The sequence below is a fragment of the Poeciliopsis prolifica genome, unplaced genomic scaffold (genome assembly GCF_027474105.1).
Source record: "Poeciliopsis prolifica strain line A6 unplaced genomic scaffold, Auburn_PproV2 SCAFFOLD073, whole genome shotgun sequence".
NCBI lineage: Eukaryota > Metazoa > Chordata > Actinopteri > Cyprinodontiformes > Poeciliidae > Poeciliopsis > Poeciliopsis prolifica.
In genome coordinates, this window is record NW_026562448.1 from 566,269 (window position 1) to 587,996 (window position 21,728).

At 52.5% G+C, this 21,728-nt stretch overlaps 1 protein-coding gene across 1 annotated transcript; it reads left to right on the top strand.

Annotated features, from left to right (window-relative positions):
• The first annotated feature begins 2,112 nt into the window (after positions 1-2,112).
• Positions 2,113-21,684, top strand: LOC129352177 (puratrophin-1-like). Its single transcript, XM_055021045.1, is given in 24 exon segments — positions 2,113-2,202; positions 4,852-5,049; positions 5,857-6,604; positions 8,212-8,361; positions 8,537-8,660; positions 8,733-8,826; positions 9,189-9,275; positions 9,360-9,476; positions 9,610-9,708; positions 9,827-10,111; positions 10,303-10,425; positions 10,523-10,714; positions 17,034-17,205; positions 17,208-17,799; positions 17,890-18,139; positions 18,564-18,653; positions 18,723-18,947; positions 19,551-19,721; positions 19,791-19,971; positions 20,465-20,581; positions 20,799-20,937; positions 21,006-21,091; positions 21,176-21,315; positions 21,397-21,684. Coding segments are annotated over 24 exon segments (4,452 nt in total). The 5' UTR covers positions 2,113-2,151; the 3' UTR covers positions 21,418-21,684.
• The last annotated feature ends 44 nt before the right edge of the window (positions 21,685-21,728 follow it).

Sequence of the window (21,728 nt, forward strand, 5' to 3'; positions counted from 1 at the left end):
TGTGTGTGTGTGTGTGTGTGTGTGTGTGTGTGTGTGTGTGCATGCCTCCCTACCCCTCAGGTGTGTGTTCTGGCTTTCTGATTGGATCCCTGATGAGATTCCTGATCTGATTGGTCAACTGTAAACATGGCGTTGATGAGCGAACAGGAATTGTTCCTTTGAGGATGTTTCTAGGTTTCCCAGTAGATCCAGTGCTCCCAGTAGAGGTGACCAGCCTCATTGTGCTGCTGCCGCATGGTTTCCCCCTCAGAGATCCTGAAAGACGTTTTTCGCTGTGGCTCGTGGAAACCACATTGACTCCCAGTAGCTCCATGGAAACCAGCACTGGTTTCACTCAGCTTGACTGGGAGTGGCCCAGTTCAGTCCCAGTCTGTGACGTTAAAGCAGAATGTTTCCAGACATTGTCAAAGTGGGACCATCATGAATCACTTTTTGGTGCTGTTCACTGGTTTCCAGTCAGAGACCGTCACAGATGTCCTGACCCACATCAGAACTGTCAGCCGACCCGCTGATCCGATTCATTCCGGTTCTGTTGGATTGGTCATGTGACATGGTTTTCACAAGTAAAGCATTTAGCTCTAATGTAAAATGATCCTGAAGTCTCCTCCTGGTTCTGACCCGGTGAGGCCGACTGTAATGTTAGGTTCTGATCCAGTTTGGGTTTTAGGTTCTGCTGCAGCCAGCAGGGGGCAGCAGAGGGGAGGAAATTGAGGGAGGGCTGACAGCAGGGAGGCGGAGCTTAGCTGCTGTCAGCTCTGAGAGACAGACTGGGACAGACAGACTGGGATCATGGAGTCAAACGAGTAATTTCCCCTGACTCCACACTGCAGACAGCATGGTAAGGCCTCCACACACACAATGCCTGCAGCAGTTTAAAATTATAAGGATTTCTTTTCATTTGAACTTTCTCTAACAAAATATAAATTCATTAGTAATACCTGATAGGAGCTGAAATGCAGAGCGAATGAACAGAAAAGGCACAAAGCATTTCAACTTGTTTCTTTTTGGTATTTTGCGTAGCACGGGCGCGATCGGACCACAGAATTCAAAGCGCTGTCAAGTTCTGTCCCTGAGGACGGACCGAGAAAAAAATAAAAACACCTCCCTACTGCCCCGGTTGGGGCAGTAGGGAGGTGTAGGGTTCCACCAGGGTGTGTGTGTGTTAGGGATTCAACATTGGATCTGAGGTGTGTGTGTAGCTGTGAGCAGCAGGACCAGCAAAACACTCGGACCTGTCAGTTAAAGTCAGGTCAAACACCAGAACCCAACAGAACCCGGCCTGGTGGAGCAGAACCACTCCGTGGTCCAGTTCTGTAAACAGGTGGAGGTGGGTCAGCTGGGACTCCTGCAGCTGAGCCGATCAGACTGGGAGGTTCTGCCACCTTCGGATCAGAACCAGAGCATCACGACCCAACGCCTGGTTCTGATTCTGCCCAACAGAACCAGCAGTCAGAGCTTCCTGTAGCCGGGCAGGTTATCATGGGATGTTTGTGGTTTGATGGGCTGCAGTGAAAACTTTATTTCTGTAGCACCACCTGAACAAAGCACCAGCCCCCAGCGTCCAATCAGATCGCTTGACCTGAGGAGCTGCTTCCATCGTTAGCGATGTAGCTGCGCGTCAAATTTAGAGGCTTACCAGAAACATGTGAATACAAAGGTTCCAGCTGGGGACGGGTGGAAAAAATCACAAATAAAATGATTAATTTGGTAAAATAAATCAAAGTAATTAATAAATTGAAATGACGTAGAGATGCGTCTTTAAATAGATTCATATTTATTGCTGAACCAAAGGGAAGAAAGTAGTGAAACTAAACCTCTTCAGGTTTTGGTCTTTGCAGGCATCAGGTTATCATCGCTGTCCTCCCATTTCCTGTCTCTACTGCTCTGTTCAGAACCAGAACCTGGACCCGGCATCGGCTCCAGCTTGACTCTGAAGTGACTCTTTGTTTCGCCAGCAGAACAAGTGAAAACAGTGACTCACTCTGACGATTACGCACACCTGAGCAGGCGAAGTGCCGTTACCATGGAGACGTCAGGTAAACTGGGAGTGCTGACAGAAACATGCTCAAGGAGCCACAACAGGAACCAGAGCTAATGTGGGTCCAGTCAGAGGTCAGTGGTTCTGACTGAACTCCCAGGTTAGACCTGTGGATGGAGATCCACCTGAGAGACCGCTGCCTGAGCAGGTGGGCAACATCACAGGTGAGGAGGTTCATGGGGAGTTCTGATTGGTTGATGGCAGTTGAATCTGAGCTCAGAATGGATGGGTTAGTTCTGATCCAGATTGGTTCTGTTGGGTTCTTCGGAATGTTCTGGTCTGACTGCATGAGTCCATGCAGCTGCAGGTGATCAGTTCGGTGTGTTGCGTTGCTGCGCGATGCCGTTGCTGCGCGTTGCCGTTGCTGCGCGTTGCGCCCTCATCAAGGTCAGCTTCAGCGTCAGAACCAGCCCGAGGTCTGCTGCTTGACCCAAGAGTTTCTGCTGGTTTGTTGCAGTCATAGTTTTAGTGTCAAACTGGTCAGAACCCGGTCTGTGGTTCTGGTGGACCCAGAGCAGACTGGTTTCCCCCCGCCGGCGCCAGGTCACCATGTGGGTCGTGTTCTCCACGCTCTGGGTCCTTCTGGAAGCCGTCTTCACGCTACCTGTCGGGTCAGATGTCTCTACAGTTCCGGCCTCTCATTTGTCCAGAACAGGGGTCACCAACTTGGGGTCGGCGGGCGTCGGGTCGCCCGAGGGGTCACTGTCAGTCGCCCGCAGAGCAACTTCTAAAAATAGCCATTGTAATTGGGGAGCACTACCAAAGAAATTCTTTTATTTATTGTTTTTACATTGAAGTAATAAAATGTGTTTAGAATTTTTAAAGAAAGTGAATTATAAAAATGTTTAAAATAAATTGATTCATGCATAAATCTCTTCTATGGTTAAAGTTCAGAACGATGCAGACACCTGCAGGATATTATTGCAGCGCCTGAGGCGGTGAGGCAGTCGGTACCGATGGGTGAGACTGGGACTCTGATCAGAACCAGGAGCATCCCACCCTGATCAGAACACGGCCCGTCTCCCTTGGCTTTAAACCTCATCTGCTGAAGGAGTCCTCCTGGTTCTGGTTTTGAGAGACGGTTTCTGTAGAACATCAGTGACCCAGTCCCAGGCTCAGTGTGAGGTTCTGCTCTCTCTGACTTGGACTGGTGGTTCTGGTTCTGGTGTTCCAGCAGCCTGGCTGTCTGGAACATTCCTGTCTCAGTAAGCTGCAGAGGCATCGCCTGAAGGCGCGCCGCTCTTTCCTGCTCAGCGCCTCTGGAATGTGATAACATCAGATGAAACTTTAATCCCTGAGAGGAAACTGCAGCGTCTCCAGACGAGCCGCAGCACGCCGCGGCTGGCCCGCAGCATCACAGAACCATGGCAGGTAATCCTAGCAGGAAGCTGCTATGGCTGCGGCTGATGATGATGGCAGCAGGGATTTGATGTTTGACGTGTGAGCTGTTGGGACGTTCACTTCGGCTGCTGCAGACCGACTTTCTCTGCTTTCTAGACGACCTTCCCCTCATGCAGCTGTTACTGAAGCGACCAGTTAAAATACTTCATTTGCTAAATGACTTACAAATCGTTTTTCTAAATAACTTTTTTGTAAATTTAGCCTTTTCCCAAATTATTTTTTAGAAAAAATGTTTTCTCTAATATTTTGTTGAAGTCTCGGCTTGAGATGTTTGGAAAGAGAACTCGATTTGAAAAGAACGAAGTCATTTCCAAAACTCATTTTAGGTTCAAAAAGCTGCATAAATGTAGGTTCAACCATTTGTATGCACTCCATAAACTACTCTCAACGTGTATTTTTTTAATCAAAGTTTGACTTTTGAAATGAATTTTACTTTTCAAATTTTAGTTTTTGAAACTTGTTTGCTTTCAATAACATTTGAATGTTAAGCATCCAGAAGAAACTACGCCGGGTTTTAATGAGCCGCAGAACGTTGTTAGAATCCAGGCTTTTATTGTGAAGGTTAGCAGGATGTTGTATCTGTGCTCTGTGCTACCAGTTAGAGTAGGAGCTGGCCAAACTGGGAACCAGTTAAGCAGCTGCAGCAGAACATTGTGCTGGAAGCAGGAAGGAGAAAGTTTGGTGGATGAAAGATCTCATCCTTTTGGAGTCACTTCAGATTTACTGGTTTCATGAACCGCCTCCTGCCTGCTAACATCGTCTACGCTAGCATAGCATGCAGCGCTGATGTTTCCATAACGACGTCGGCCATTTTTCCCTGGCGAAGCTCCAGCTGCTTTCATCCAGAGGACAGAAACGCCTCATCCTCCTCATCGCTTTCTGGCAGGACCAGAGGTCGTCTCCAGAGGTTTCCTCATTAGGGAGCCGTGACCTTTGACCCAGCATGGAGCTCGGATCCTGCAGACTGATGTTGGGACATGTTTACCTGCTGCTCCACGCCCTGCAGGAACCGGTTCTGCCATCAGGATGAATCACGGTCCGGTGGCCTTCCGTCCAAACCAGCAGAACCAGAACCAGCAGAACCAGAACCAGCAGAACCAGAACCAGCAGAACCAGAACCAGCTCCTCTGAAAGCATCAGGAACATTGGAGCCCGTCGGCAGGACGCTGCACTGGGGACCATCAGAACCAGGACCCTCAGTGGGCGCTTGGGCCTCTGGGGGGCGCTCTCTGTGAAGTGGTCTGCTCTGACCTTTGACCTCCTGCTAAGTGATCAGTTATTGAGCCACAGCAGGAAGTCATAATCAGCTCAGAGTGAGAGGCCCTCCGTGCTCCTCTTCCTCCCCTCTCCTCTCTGGTTCTGGTTCTGGTCCGGCCCAGGTCCACATGTCCTCTCTGTTCTGTCTCCTGCAGGACTCTGAGTCTGTGGACGTCTGCGTCCAGAAGGCGCTGGCCGCCGTCTTCCCGCCCTTCCAGGCCTCGGCCCCCACCCTGCTGCCTCAGGTCCTCGCCGTGGTGGACAGCTGTTACCGTGGAGACGGCCTCCGCTTCCTCTTCCACTTCCTGCTTCCTTCCAAGCACTTCCTGCAGAACCTGCAGCAGGCTGCCTGCGTGAGTTCCTGCGGACGACTGTCCATCCTGTCCCCTGTCTGTCCTCACACCTTCAACCTTTGACCCCCACACAGAAAGATGAAGTGATTTAAACATGAAAAGTAGCGATTTCAGCGTTCGAGAAGAAGAAGGGCGTTGACCTTTGACCCCTAGGCCTTCTGAACAGAATGTCCTTCTGTTTTTTCTGCCTATTAAAACAGGAAAGAGTTGAAGCTTTTAGCAACTTTTCTAGAAAACATGAAACTTGGCAGCTTTTCATAATCGACTGTTTGGTAAAAGAGAAAATGTTTATTTTTAAATCAATAAAAACAAATTGACATCCTTAGTTTCAGTGAACAAAATTCATTTATAAAAATGATGTCCAGACGTTTTCTCTGCAACCTTCTCTGACTGCCGAAACAGGCCCACAGCACAGTGCTGCCACTACCATGCTCTCCTATAAAGACGTTGCTATGGCAACGAGCAGATTCATGTGTTAGAGCGGCCTAGTCAAAGTCCAGACTGTAGCCTCCCTGAGCTGGAGATGTTTTACTCAGCAGAACAGAGATAAACCGCAGAAGGCCTGCACACCGCACTTTTCAGATCAGGCATGAATGATGATTATGCTTCCAGCTCTCAGTTCTGCTGTGGTTTTCTCCCAGTAAGCCCAGACTGGTGAGGAAAACTTCAAGACCTCTGAATACTTTAGTCAGACTTTGTGTCCGTCCATCATGGAGTCGATTTTATTGAGAACAGGAGAGGAGGATTGTGTTTGTCCTGATGACTGACCTCTGACCCCACCCCTCTCTCTGACCCCGCCCCCTCCAGGCTCCGTTCTCCGGCCTGCTGTTCCGTCATCCCGGCTGGCCGCTCTGCCTCCATGACAGGATAGTCGTCCATCTTTGTCCTCTGGATCCGCTCCTCCTCCTTCCAGGAGACTTCTACCTGCTGCTTTCTCCTCCTGCTGCCGCCCACGTCCCCCCTCGCCTGCTCCTGGTCAGCGCGTCAGCGGGCGGCCGCCATGCGGAGCGGCAGGAGGTGCCGGCCCGGGCCCTGACCTCCATCTTCAGCATGGCTTGGCTGGACGCCGAGAACCGGGAGCGTGAGCGACGCGGCGCCGTCGGGCTGCGGCGCTGCGTCCTGTCCGCCCACGGCGACGTCTTCAGGGTCCCCTGGGAGGACGTCGTCCACCCGCAGTTCGTCAGCCGCTCGCGCAGCTCCGCCCCCTCAAGGTCGGACGGGAAGCCCCTCCCCCTCCCAGCTACACCCAGCCGGTCAGCAGCCAGCAGCGACGACTCAGAGGGCGAATACGTGGAGCTGACGGAGCTGCTGCCGCCGCTACAACCTGCGCTGCCACGCTTCTCCCCACAGAAAGGATCCCTGACCCAGTCTATCAGCCTGCAGAACCGGACCAGAACCACAACACACTCCAACACCCACCCGTGGGCCCCCAAGGCTAGCTCACACACCCTGCAGTGCTCCAGACTGCTGGAGGAGAACTTCAGTTCCTCCTCCTGCTCCTCAGAAGGCCGCGGCGCAGCAGGGAGGAGCAGCATGCACGTTGCAGCTGCAGGAGGTGAGGAAGAGGAGGAGGCAGAGCATGACAGAGATAAAGGTTTGGAGTCAGACGTTGCAGAAAGAGAAGAGCGGCTGCAGCAGGAGAGGAGGAGCGAAGAAGGGGAGGAGGAGGTGGTTCTGCAAAGAAAGGAGGAAGTGATGAAAGTTGATCAGAAAGAAGGAGGGGAGGTTAAAGAGAAAGAGACAGGATGTGAAGAGTGCTCAGCTAAGGGCTTTTACTCTGAAATTAACAAACTAATGCACTCTGACAACTCTTATTCTGAAAGGTTTATGAGGAAACTGAACCCAGAGGCCTCGCACTGTAAAAACATGACTGGAAATACACACACAGAAGACTTTTGTTGTGAAAGTATCACAGACAAAATCCTCCCAGAGGACTCTTATTCTGAAAATATGTCAGAAAAAAAGAAACAGGGTAACTCTAATTATGGACATATGGAAGAAAATACACATCCAGAAGGCACTTACTCTGAAAAACTAACAAAAAATACAAACCTGAAGGACCTTTATTCTGAAAATATTGTAGAGAAAATAAACCTGGAGGACTCTTCTTGTGAAAATATGAGCCACAAAACAGCCACCCCAGATTTTCAGTGTAAAAGCAGGGAAAGCAAACCTCCAGCTGATTATTATTTTGAAAATGCTCTAAAAACAACCTTTGCCAGCTCTTTTTCTGAAAATGAGACACAGGAAACTGTCACTGATGTCTTTTATTCTGACAGCACATTGGAGACACAGTCTGAAGACTCTTATTTTGAAATTGGCTCCTTTCAAATACCCTCTACGTCAAAGAGGTTAAATTCTGGGCATGTTTTCCCCAACGACTTTAAAACTGAAGAAAGCCTCCTCAAATCCGAAGACTCTTACTCTGAAAAGCTGATACAACGAACACTACCTGAGGACTCTTATTTTGAAAAACAACTTGACTCTTATTCTGAAAATCTGATGCATGAAAACTCTTCTTCTGAAAATGCAACACAACATAAAGATTCTTATTCTGAAGATCAGATTAAACCTGAGGACTCTTATTCTGAAAAACATGAACAACCTGATGACTCTTATTCTGAAAAACGGACACAACCTGAGAGTTTCTGTTCGACAACAAAACAACTGGATGTCATTTATTCTGAAAAACAAGTGCAGGACTCTTATTGTGAAGCTCCAGGAGAGTCTGAGGAAACTCCTCCTGCGTTCAGTGGAGGGCAGGAGAACCTGGAGGAAGAAGAGGAGCAGATTGATGGACGAAGATCTGCAGGTCATCAGACTGAAGGTACACCCTTCCTCTTCCTCCTCTTCCTCACGCTGATGATTTATCCGGCAATCACCAGTGTCTTTCTGATCTTCTCCTCCTCTGATTGGCTGAATCCCTTTTTACGCCTTTTGTCTTTGTAACTGTTTTTTCTCCTCTGATTGGCTGAGGCGTTTCCCTGTCTGTAGCTCCTCCTCCTAACTCACCTGTTTGTCTGCCGGGTTCGGGATGATCTGCTCTGAGCTCCAAGTCACAGAAAGTCCTTGTGTCTTGCTGTGACGTCCTGGACTTTAAAGAACTTTTTATTGATTTGGATCTCCATCTGGTTCTGGTTCTGATCAGACGTCTCTCTGCAGGTTCCAGCTGTGAGGGTTCCCATATCCAGTTACACATCAACGCTGGTTCTAGTCCAAAAGAACCAGAAAATCCCTTAGCTTCCCCAGCCCAGTCCTCCCAGTCCAGGTTCCAGAGTGTGCTGCTGGGATCTGGAGCTGTGTGCCTGCCTGGTGAGCAGCAGAAACCAGAGCAGCCTGTTTGGGCCCAGTGGGTCGGGCCCCTTCTGTCTGCCACACATGCTGGAGCGTAAAATATCGTTAGCATATTGTAGTGTTTGTTTAGCATGTTTAAACCTGCTGTAAGTGTGTGTTTAGCGTGTTGATGTGCCGGCTGCGTCTCCACCAGGAACCAGAGACAGAGCAGGCCGGGTTCTTCTCACCGTCTCCACCTGCAGCCCTGTGTGGTCGGAGCCAGGCTGCGAGAGCACTGAGCTGCTCCGCCTCATGCTGTACTACACCTCCACCCTCAGGTACGCCCAGATCCTGCTTACTGCTCTCACCCAATGATGGCGCTCTCTGACATCACTTCCTGTGTGAAACAGGGCGGAGGCTCGAGTCATGGGGCTGACGGTGTTGGTGGATGCTCGAAGAGCTGCTCCTGCACCTGCCCTCTTCTCTGCCCTCCAGATGCTGCGGGTGAGGCTCGACCACAGGGAGGAGGGTCACATGACCACCTGATTATATTGAGCAGAACCAGATCATCTATATAATCATCTATTGAAACCAGCTGCAGGCCTTGGTGGGTTTGTTGCTGGAGAAAACATAACTTATCCTAAGGGTCTGAATGAACTAAAACTGAAAAAGCTCTTTCAGAAAAAGAGCTGCGTAGGTTGGGTTTTTAGACGTTTTATTTCTCCCTACACGGTGGATAAAATGCCTGGCTCGACTCCAGCTGCTCTGGAATCTTTCATTCAAACAGCTGGAAACAGACAAACTTCAGCTGAGGTTCTGGTTCTGTTCTTGGGATGTTCTGTGTCTGAGGATGCTTTTCTGTGCAGGAGGACACGCCCAGCTCCGTCCACTCAGTCCTCATCCTGGCTAACAGAGACTCATCACTTTGGCTGGATAAAGCTGCTGCTGCTCAGGTAGCTATAGCAGCTGGCAGGCTCCGCCCTGCTGCTCTCTGTGCATGCTAACAGTGAATGCTAACAGTGAGTTTCCTCCTGCAGGTGGAGGTGCTGAGCTCCCTGAAGTCCCTGCAGAGACACGTGGATCTGCAGCAGCTTCCTGTACAGCTTGGAGGCTCATTCAGCTTCAGCCAGAGCAGCTGGATCAGCTTCAGATCGGTCAGCACACACACACAGACACACACAGTCAGTGGAGTTAAACCTGACCCCGGTGACCCCTGCAGTGTGACCTCAGCCTCTGCAGTCTCTGCAACGTTGATGAAATGATGTTTCGATGCTTTGTGTCCATCAGAGGGTGGAGCAGTTCTCCAGGCAGTGCAGCAGCGTCATCCATCTGCTGCAGGAAACTATCAGCAACCTGCAGAGCACACCTTTACCTGCTGTTGCTGAGGTAACAGGGCAGGTGATCAGTGGGGAGACTTTTGTTTCTATTTGCTGTAAACCAGGTTCAGCTTCATCAAAATGTTTTGACTAGGCCAACCCAGACGTTGTCCCTGTCTTCCTGCCAGGATGCAGAGCAGCTGCTGTCCAGCTGCAGGGCGGTGATGTGCAGCACCCTGAAAGACGCCCGCTTGGTGCAGCTGCAGCAGGAGGGCGGGGCCTCTCTGGCCTGGCTGCGCAGGGACGAGGTGATCTGCTCGGCGGAGGAGCGGCGGGCGGCGGTGGAGGCCGCGGCGTCTCTCTACGATCAGGTGGACGACCTGCTGCATCGCCTGGTCACTCTGTCCAACACCAGGACTCAGGAGCTCAGCTTCATCATCGAGTTCAGGACCCTGGAGCGTGGCTTCAGCCAGGTGAGACTGAGCATGCTCAGTGAGGCTGTCATGGCTGCTGAGGAGCAGCTTCAGCTCTCAATATGCAGTAGTCGACAGTATGTTACTGAATGCCCTGAGGCAGAACTCACCCCTCCATGGCTGATGGATCAGAACATCTCTGGTCAGACCAGTCACTTGGTTCTGACCCGTTCCTGCTACCTGTTCGGCAGGTGAGGGCGTGGCTGGAGCAAGAGGGTGAACTCTGTCTGCAGTGTCTGAATGAGCCAGTGGATTCTCTGGAGCTGCTGAGCAGGAAACAACAGGACTTCAAGGAGTTCTACGCCGCCGCTTACGTGAGTTCTGCAGAACCGTCTGGGTCGGAGCTGCGGGCACGGCCCGGCCTGGCCCGGCACGGCACGGCAGGTCTCACTCTGTTTCCTCCTTCCTCAGGAGCGCTGCAAGCAGGGCGAAGCTCTGCTGAGCCGGCTGGAGCACTGGGGCGACGTCTCTAATCCAGACCTGCACACCTACGAGGTCAAAGTTCACTCCTTCTGGGCCCAGCTGCAGGACTTCTCCCAGCGGATTAAAAGCACCGAGCAGAACATGGAGCGGGCCGTGCAGCTGTACCGCTTCCTGGACCAGGTACTGATCCAACTGCTGCTGTTTCATTTACAGCACCAATAATAAAAATACTACCATTATATTATATTATATCAATTTATTTTGAAAAATAAAAGGAAAATGTTTAGGTTTGGTCCAGGAGACCTGCTGTGGGTTCAGTCTGACTGCAGAGCTTCACCTGATCACAGTGAGGAGCCTCTGTGGTTCCGGAGTGAGTTTGGGTTCATCTGGTCGGTGGTTTTATTGTCCTGCTGCTGACCTGGTTCTGCAGAACCTCAGCATATATTGGATCTCCGGTTGAGTGGACCCAGCCTCCCGTTCTGAATCCTTTCCAGCGGTTCAGATCCTCTCGTCTCAAACACGGTTTCACTCTAAAACTTGCCGTACGAACAAATTTAGAAAAGTGCAGCTGCTGCTCCGCCGTCGCCTCCCAAAAACATCTTAATGAGTATAAATACCCGGAGGTCTTATGGATCTAAATGTCTAAACGTTTATCCTGAACACAGGAAGCAGAGCAGAAGGTACATTTACAGGGTAGAGATGCTTTCTGTCCACAAGGCGGGCCAGCTGGACCGGAACCGGTACCTGCTTCAAGTTCTGCTCACAGCTCCAGGATGATCAGTCTGGATTCATCTAAATAAACCAGCAGATCAATACGATCTCTGATCAATGGCTCCATGTTCTCCATCAGAGCCACAGATCCTCAGGTAGCAGCTCACCTTGATGCAGCTACTGATGCAGCTGCTGATGCAGCTACTGATGCAGCTACTGATGCAGCTACTGATGCAGCTGCTGATGTAGCTACTGATGTAGCTACTGATGCAGCTACTGATGTAGCTACTGATGCAGCTCACCTTGATGCAGCTACTGATGCAGCTGCTGATGCAGCTACTGATGCAGCTGCTGATGCAGCTACTGATGCAGCTGCTGATGCAGCTACTGATGCAGCTGCTGATGCAGCTACTGATGCAGCTGCTGATGTAGCTGCTGATGCAGCTACTGATGCAGCTACTGATGCAGCTACTGATGCAGCTACTGATGCAGCTCACCTTGATGCAGCTACTGATGCAGCTACTGATGCAGCTGCTGATGCAGCTACTGATGCAGCTGCTGATGCAGCTACTGATGCAGCTGCTGATGCAGCTACTGATGCAGCTGCTGATGCAGCTCACCTTGATGCAGCTACTGATGCAGCTGCTGATGCAGCTACTGATGCAGCTCACCTTGATGCAGCTACTGATGCAGCTACTGATGCAGCTGCTGATGCAGCTACTGATGTAGCTGCTGATGCAGCTACTGATGCAGCTACTGATGCAGCTACTGATGTAGCTGCTGATGTAGCTACTGATGCAGCTGCTGATGCAGCTACTGATGCAGCTACTGATGCAGCTACTGATGTAGCTGCTGATGTAGCTACTGATGCAGCTGCTGATGCAGCTGCTGATGCAGCTACTGATGCAGCTACTGATGCAGCTGCTGATGTAGCTGCTGATGTAGCTACTGATGCAGCTACTGATGTAGCTGCTGATGCAGCTACTGATGCAGCTACTGATGCAGCTACATCAGTAGCTGCTGATGTAGCTACTGATGCAGCTGCTGATGCAGCTGCTGATGCAGCTACTGATGCAGCTACTGATGCAGCTGCTGATGTAGCTGCTGATGTAGCTACTGATGCAGCTACTGATGTAGCTGCTGATGCAGCTACTGATGCAGCTACTGATGCAGCTGCTGATGTAGCTACTGATGCAGCTGCTGATGCAGCTACTGATGCAGCTGCTGATGTAGCTACTGATGCAGCTACTGATGCAGCTACTGATGCAGCTGCTGATGCAGCTACTGATGTAGCTGCTGATGCAGCTGCTGATGCAGCTGCTGATGTAGCTACTGATGCAGCTGCTGATGCAGCTACTGATGCTGCTGCTGATGCAGCTACTGATGTAGCTGCTGATGTAGCTACTGATGCAGCTGCTGATGCAGCTGCTGATGCAGCTACTGATGCAGCTACTGATGCAGCTGCTGATGTAGCTGCTGATGCAGCTACTGATGCAGCTCACCTTGATGCAGCTACTGATGCAGCTGCTGATGTAGCTGCTGATGCAGCTACTGATGCAGCTGCTGATGCAGCTACTGATGCAGCTGCTGATGCAGCTGCTGATGCAGCTACTGATGCAGCTCACCTTGATGCAGCTGCTGATGCAGCTACTGATGTAGCTGCTGATGCAGCTGCTGATGTAGCTGCTGATGCAGCTACTGATGTAGCTGCTGATGCAGCTGCTGATGCAGCTGCTGATGTAGCTGCTGATGCAGCTGCTGATGCAGCTACTGATGCAGCTGCTGATGTAGCTACTGATGCAGCTACTGATGCAGCTACTGATGCAGCTGCTGATGTAGCTGCTGATGCAGCTACTGATGTAGCTGCTGATGCAGCTACTGATGCAGCTACTGATGTAGCTACTGATGCAGCTACTGATGTAGCTGCTGATGCAGCTACTGATGCAGCTGCTGATGCAGCTACTGATGCAGCTGCTGATGCAGCTGCTGATGCAGCTGCTGATGCAGCTGCTGATGCAGCTGCTGATGCAGCTACTGATGCAGCTGCTGATGCAGCTACTGATGCAGCTGCTGATGTAGCTGATGCAGCTACTGATGCAGCTGCTGATGCAGCTACTGATGTAGCTGCTGATGCAGCTACTGATGCAGCTACTGATGCAGCTACTGATGTAGCTGCTGATGTAGCTACTGATGCAGCTGCTGATGTAGCTGCTGATGCAGCTACTGATGCAGCTGCTGATGCAGCTGCTGATGCAGCTACTGATGTAGCTGCTGATGTAGCTACTGATGCAGCTACTGATGCAGCTGCTGATGCAGCTACTGATGCAGCTGCTGATGCAGCTACTGATGCAGCTACTGATGTAGCTGCTGATGTAGCTACTGATGCAGCTGCTGATGCAGCTACTGATGCAGCTACTGATGCAGCTGCTGATGTAGCTGCTGATGCAGCTACTGATGCAGCTCACCTTGATGCAGCTACTGATGCAGCTGCTGATGTAGCTGCTGATGCAGCTACTGATGCAGCTCACCTTGATGCAGCTACTGATGCAGCTGCTGATGCAGCTACTGATGCAGCTGCTGATGTAGCTGCTGATGCAGCTACTGATGTAGCTACTGATGCAGCTACTGATGCAGCTGCTGATGTAGCTACTGATGCAGCTACTGATGCAGCTACTGATGCAGCTGCTGATGCAGCTACTGATGCAGCTGCTGATGTAGCTGCTGATGCAGCTACTGATGTAGCTACTGATGCAGCTACTGATGCAGCTACTGATGTAGCTACTGATGCAGCTCACCTTGATGCAGCTACTGATGCAGCTGCTGATGTAGCTGCTGATGCAGCTACTGATGCAGCTCACCTTGATGCAGTTACTGATGCAGCTGCTGATGTAGCTTCTGATGCAGCTGCTGATGCAGCTGCTGATGCAGCTGCTGATGTAGCTGCTGATGCAGCTGCTGATGCAGCTACTGATGCAGCTGCTGATGTAGCTACTGATGCAGCTACTGATGCAGCTCCTGATGCAGCTGCTGATGCAGCTACTGATGCAGCTGCTGATGTAGCTGCTGATGCAGCTACTGATGTAGCTACTGATGCAGCTGCTGATGCAGCTACTGATGCAGCTACTGATGCAGCTACTGATGTAGCTGCTGATGTAGCTCCTGATGCAGCTGCTGATGCAGCTACTGATGCAGCTGCTGATGTAGCTGCTGATGCAGCTGCTGATGTAGCTACTGATGCAGCTACTGATGTAGCTGCTGATGTAGCTCCTGATGCAGCTGCTGATGCAGCTACTGATGCAGGTGCTGATGTAGCTGCTGATGCAGCTGCTGATGTAGCTACTGATGCAGCTACTGATGCAGCTCCTGATGCAGCTACTGATGCAGCTACTGATGTAGCTACTGATGCAGCTACTGATGCAGCTACTGATGTAGCTACTGATGTAGCTACTGATGCAGCTACTGATGTAGCTGCTGATGTAGCTACTGATGCAGCTACTGATGCAGCTGCTGATGCAGCTACTGATGCAGCTGCTGATGTAGCTGCTGATGCAGCTACTGATGCAGCTACTGATGTAGCTACTGATGTAGCTACTGATGCAGCTACTGATGTAGCTGCTGATGTAGCTACTGATGCAGCTACTGATGCAGCTGCTGATGCAGCTACTGATGCAGCTGCTGATGTAGCTGCTGATGCAGCTGCTGATGCAGCTACTGATGTAGCTACTGATGCAGCTACTGATGCAGCTACTGATGTAGCTACTGATGCAGCTACTGATGCAGCTACTGATGTAGCTACTGATGCAGCTCACCTTGATGCAGCTACTGATGCAGCTGCTGATGTAGCTGCTGATGCAGCTACTGATGCAGCTCACCTTGATGCAGTTACTGATGCAGCTGCTGATGCAGCTACTGATGCAGCTGCTGATGTAGCTGCTGATGCAGCTACTGATGCAGCTGCTGATGCAGCTACTGATGCAGCTGCTGATGTAGCTGCTGATGCAGCTACTGATGCAGCTACTGATGTAGCTGCTGATGCAGCTGCTGATGCAGCTGCTGATGTAGCTGCTGATGCAGCTGCTGATGCAGCTACTGATGCAGCTGCTGATGTAGCTACTGATGCAGCTACTGATGCAGCTCCTGATGCAGCTGCTGATGCAGCTACTGATGCAGCTGCTGATGTAGCTGCTGATGCAGCTACTGATGTAGCTACTGATGCAGCTGCTGATGCAGCTACTGATGCAGCTACTGATGCAGCTACTGATGTAGCTGCTGATGTAGCTCCTGATGCAGCTGCTGATGCAGCTACTGATGCAGCTGCTGATGTAGCTGCTGATGCAGCTGCTGATGTAGCTACTGATGTAGCTGCTGATGTAGCTCCTGATGCAGCTGCTGATGCAGCTACTGATGCAGGTGCTGATGTAGCTGCTGATGCAGCTGCTGATGTAGCTACTGATGCAGCTACTGATGCAGCTCCTGATGCAGCTACTGATGCAGCTACTGATGTAGCTACTGATGTAGCTACTGATGCAGCTACTGATGCAGCTACTGATGCAGCTACTGATGTAGCTGCTGATGTAGCTACTGATGCAGCTACTGATGCAGCTGCTGATGCAGCTACTGATGCAGCTGCTGATGTAGCTGCTGATGCAGCTGCTGATGCAGCTACTGATGTAGCTACTGATGCAGCTACTGATGCAGCTACTGATGTAGCTACTGATGCAGCTCACCTTGATGCAGCTACTGATGCAGCTGCTGATGTAGCTGCTGATGCAGCTACTGATGCAGCTCACCTTGATGCAGTTACTGATGCAGCTGCTGATGCAGCTACTGATGCAGCTGCTGATGTAGCTGCTGATGCAGCTACTGATGCAGCTGCTGATGCAGCTACTGATGCAGCTGCTGATGTAGCTGCTGATGCAGCTACTGATGCAGCTACTGATGTAGCTGCTGATGCAGCTGCTGATGTAGCTGCTGATGCAGCTGACTGATAGCTTCTGATGCAGCTGCTGATGCAGCTGCTGATGCAGCTGCTGATGTAGCTGCTGATGCAGCTGCTGATGCAGCTACTGATGCAGCTGCTGATGTAGCTACTGATGCAGCTACTGATGCAGCTCCTGATGCAGCTGCTGATGCAGCTACTGATGCAGCTGCTGATGTAGCTGCTGATGCAGCTACTGATGTAGCTACTGATGCAGCTGCTGATGCAGCTACTGATGCAGCTACTGATGTAGCTGCTGATGTAGCTCCTGATGCAGCTGCTGATGCAGCTACTGATGCAGCTGCTGATGTAGCTGCTGATGCAGCTGCTGATGTAGCTACTGATGCAGCTACTGATGTAGCTGCTGATGTAGCTCCTGATGCAGCTGCTGATGCAGCTGCTGATGCAGCTACTGATGCAGCTGCTGATGCAGCTACTGATGTAGCTGCTGATGCAGCTACTGATGCAGCTGCTGATGCAGCTACTGATGCAGCTGAGACTAATGATCACCATCAATAATCAAACCTATTGATCAGCCTTGTTTTCTCATCAGCCGTAGATTCATTCAGACAAATCTTTTTGTCTTTATGAGACAAACTGAGCTAAATTATTATTTTGGGTGTAAATAATAATTTACGCCTGCCGCCCGGCTCTTTGGTACCGGCCCGGTTGGGTTGGCGTTTCGTGTGACCCATTGACCCGGTGTAGAATCAGACCAGTCAGCAGTGCAACTGGTCTGGTGTCCAGCAGGGGGCAGCACCTGTTTCAGGCTGAGGGAGTGGATGATGACATCATATCCTCTCTCTGCAGGCCTACGGCTGGGCGCTGGAGGGCCTTCGCCAGCTGGCCTGCGTCTCCATGGAGGACTGCACGACGCCGGACAAATGCTGTGCTGTGATTGGCTGCCTGGAAGACTACTGGTCAAAGCACCCTCCAATCCCAGAGAGACGCTTCCAGGAGATGAAGGCGGAGGCGGAGCTGCTGAGGGGGAGCGCGGCCTCCGCCAGTGGAGCTTCGCCTGGTCCAAGTGTCAGGAGACGGAGAACACGTTTGACAGGAAGATGGAGGCGGCGCTCCGGACTCGGGACTCCGCCCACCGTTGCCGCACCGACTCTGTCGTCAGCACAAGCTCCGCCTCCTCCAGGAAGTCCACCCTGTGGGGAATCCTTGATGTGTCGCCGCCCACCCTGCAGCGCACACCGTTCCTGCGGCGCCTCCTGCGGAGCTCCTCCTCCTTCGAAGAGTCGGTGCGGCCGGACGTCTGCTCCCCCGGCTTGTTCCCGCCCTCCTCCTCCTTTTCCTCCTCCTCTTCCTCCAGGAGGCAGCTGCTGAGGAAGACCCAGAGCTTCGACCGCCCGGCCTCACCCGACCCGTCGCGCTGCGGCGCCAGCCCCCGCACCCTCAGCGAGCCGCCACGCAGAGGAAACACGGGCGTGTTCATCCGCGGCCTGGAGGTCAGCAGCACGGAGGCAGCGGACCGGACGCTCCATCCCAGAACCCCGGGGCAGAACTGGGCGGGTCCACGGAGCCCTGGGACAGCAGGGGGCGCCGCAGGGGGCGGCCGACCCAGAGGAAGGTGGGTCAGCCATCATCATCAACCTGCCGCAGGATGATGATGACGTTAATGTGTTCAGACTGTGATAATGGCGCTCCATCCTGTGTGCAGTAAACTGCGGCACATCGTGGAGGAGATGGTGACCACGGAGCGCGAGTACGTCCGCTCGCTGCGTTACATCATCCATCACTACTTCCCAGAGATGGAGCGCGCCGACCTTCCTCAGGACCTCAGAGGGAAACGCTCCGTCATCTTCGGCAACCTGGAGAAGCTGCTGGACTTCCACAGCCAGTTCTTCCTCAGGGAGCTGGAGGCCTGCTGGAAGCACCCACTGAGGGCGCCACACTGCTTCCTCAGACACGTACGCATGTTCCCTTATGCCTCGGCGCTCAGGCTATGCTAGAGACCGACTACCACCATTGTTTAATGAGTGAGATCTGAAAAGTGCATCTGGACTCAAACCCTTTCTAGGGTTTGAGTCTCACCTCATCATGGCTAGTCAGCAGGTGTTCCCCAGGTAACCGGGTGTGTGCGTGTGTGTGTGTGTGCGTGTGTGTGTGTGTGTGTGCGTGTGTGTGTGCGTGTGCGTGTGTGTGTGTGTGTGCGTGTGTGTGTGTGCCTGTGTGTGTGTGTGTGCGTGTGTGTGTGTGTGTGCCTGTGTGCGTGTGTGTGCGTGCGTGCGTGTGTGTGTGTGCCTGTGTGTGTGTGTGTGTGTGTGCCTGTGTGCGTGTGTGTGTGTGTGTGTGCGTGTGTGTGTGTGTGTGTGTGTGTGTTTCTGGGAGCAGCAGGAGCAGTTCAGCCTCTACGCTCTCTACAGTAAGAACAAACCCAAATCCGATGCACTGCTGGTAAACCACGGCCAGGCCTTCTTCAGGGTGAGTCCTGCTGCTTTTGTCTGACCTCTGACCTCAGTCGGCTTCCTGACCTCTGACCCTTGCCTACAGAGGAAGCAGCTGGAGCTGGGCGATAAGATGGACCTGTCGTCCTACCTGCTGAAGCCCGTCCAGAGGATGAGTAAATATGCCCTGCTGCTCTCTGACCTCACCAAGGAGGTGGGCGGGGCTCAGGAGGCGGAGCTTGCCGCGCTGCAAGACGCCACCAACATGGTCAAGTTCCAGCTTCGCCACGGCAATGACCTGCTGGCCATGGACGCCATCAGGGAATGCGATGTGAGTCGAGGTGTTTCTGCAGGCAACAGATGACCTTTGACCTGCAGCAGGAGCGATGTCTGCAGAACTCTGACCAGATGAATCCAATTTTATTGTTCTTCTGATGTCAGAAACACTTAGAATCCAGTTTATAGCACCGTTCATGCAAATGGTCGTTTACTCACCTTGAAATTATGTCGACGTCACAAACGCAACGCAGAGACGGCATTCTGCAGCAGCAGCCATGTTGATGGCATCCCAGCTGAGCGCATTGTTGTGCAGAGTTGGAAGCAAAGCTGAACAAAAGTTTAATTTGATAATATTTATTAATGTGCTGTGAGGATCGACAGTAAAAGGAAACGAACCGCCGCAGCTTACGTCTGATCCTGATGGGAAGTTTAATGAACAGAAACGAAAGCAGAGACACTAAATCAGTCAGTATCATTTTTTGTTTTAGATCGTGTTGTGAGTCTGTTTATTTCAGCCGGAGGTTGGATAGAATCAGGGAAAATATTTTTTATTTAATTAGCAGTTATTTCTTTTCTCAGCGGTCCTGCTGTGAGTTGTTCCATCAGTAGATGGCAGCACTGAGCCCCATGTGAGCTGGTTCTGCTCTCCCTGCAGGTGAACCTGAAGGAGCAGGGTCAGCTGATCCGGCAGGACGAGTTCACGGTCTGGAGCAGCAGGAGGAAATGCCAGCGCCGCATCTTCCTGTTCGAGGATCTGCTTCTGTTCAGCAAGCCCAAGAAGATGGAGGGCGGGCTGGACGTCTTCATCTACAAGCACTCCTTCAAGGTGAGCCACGCCACGTTCTGATCGACCTGCTGTGAGCTCCGGTTCTGATTGGACCCCATCCTCTTTCAGACGGCGGACGTTGGCCTGACGGAGTCCAGCGGGAACGACGGGCTCCGCTTCGAGATCTGGTTCCGGAGGAGAACCGCCAAGAACCAGACCTTCGTCCTGCAGGCCGCCTCGGCCGACATCAAGCACGCCTGGACCGCCGACGTCGCCCGCATCCTGTGGAGCCAGGCGGCCCGCAACAAAGGTGCAGGCTGCCACCACCGTGCAGAGACACACAGGCACAGGCCACGGCCAGGCAGTTAACGAAGTGATGTGTGTCCCTGTGTGTGTCCCTGTGTGTGTGTCCCTGTGTGTGTCTCTGTGTGTCCCTGTGTGTCCCTGTGTGTCTCTGTGTGTGTCTCTGTGTGTCTCTGTGTGTCCTGTGTGTCTCTGTGTGTGTCTCTGTGTGTCCCTGTGTGTGTCCCTGTGTGTGTCCCTGTGTGTCTCTGTGTGTCTCTGTGTGTCCCTGTGTGTCCCTGTGTGTGTCTCTGTGTGTCCCTGTGTGTGTCTCTGTGTGTCCCTGTGTGTGTCCCTGTGTGTCTCTGTGTGTCCCTGTGTGTGTCCCTGTGTGTGTCTCTGTGTGTCCCTGTGTGTGTCTCTGTGTGTCCCTGTGTGTGTCCCTGTGTGTCTCTGTGTGTCTCTGTGTGTCCCTGTGTGTGTCCCTGTGTGTGTCCCTGTGTGTCTCTGTGTGTGTCCAGAGATGCGTCTGAAGGAGATGGTGTCCATGGGAGTGGGGAACAAACCGTTTCTGGACATCCAGCCGAGCGACGCCGCCATCAGCGACCGGGCCGTCCATTACATCATGAAGCCCAGAGGTAGGGCCGGGTTCCCAAGGCAACAGCATGCTGAGATCAGAACGTCGGTCGGTTCTGACCCGTTCGGTTCTGACCCGTTCGGTTCTGACCCGTTCGGTTCTGACCCGTTCGGTTCTGACCCGTTCGGTTCTGACCCGTTCGGTTGTGACCCGTTCGGTTCTGACCCGTTCGGTTCTGACCCGTTCGGTTCTGACCCGTTCGGTTCTGCTCCTTCCAGGCGCCAGAACCAGGGCGTCCATCGCCGTGGCGACCTTTGACCACTCCCACCCGTTCGGCAGGGCGGCGGCCTCGGAAGCGGCGGCATCAGGACCGTCATCCTGCACTCTGCTGGGACCGCTCAACCTGCACATGTTCAGGTAGGAATCGCACCTGGAGCTCCTGAAGCCCCGCCCCCTCTCCTGCTCACCTGTCCTTCCTCCTGCAGCCCCGCCGCCTCCTCGGCCGACGCCTCTTTCAGCTCCTCCTGCATCGAGGAAGACGAGCAGGAGACCAGCAGCCAGCCCTCCATGAGTATGAGCTTTGACCGCTGTAGCTCCGCCTCCTGGAGCTCACCTGGTCAGGTGAGTGAGTAACCGTGTCCCGGTGTGTCTACAGCCACCGAGAGCTCCGGCTCCTCGTCCCGCTGCCTCTCTGGCTCCACCGGCTCCGACAGCGGCTGCGCCTCCTCCCACCTGCGGGACGAGCCCCGCCCCTCCTCCGGAAAACGCCACGGCAACGGCGCCTTCATCTCGGCTGTAAGTCAGCTCGTTTCTGATTGGTCAGGGCATGATGATGTCATCAGCTGCTGTGGTCACATGGTCTCTGCTCCTCCTCAGGAAGCTGCCACCGTCGTCTGACGCCGCTTCGCAGGCTAGTCCTCTGCTTTTATTTTGAAGGCTGAAAGAGGAAGTTGTTGCTGTGGTTACTGGGCTGCGATCTGTCTGCAGGTCTGGCGCTTCCCGGAGGAACGTTGGTTCTACTTCCTGTAAATATTCCTGTTCAGCCCGGTCAGCAGGTTCCTTCGGAACCGGCCCGGCGGTCCGACTGTACATGTGTGTAAATATTCCTCAGCTGAACGTTGCTGACTCTTTTCTAACCTCACTAATAAACACGTTTGATGAAAAGCTCGGCAGCGTTTGTTCTGACCCGTTCTGGTTCTACTGGACCC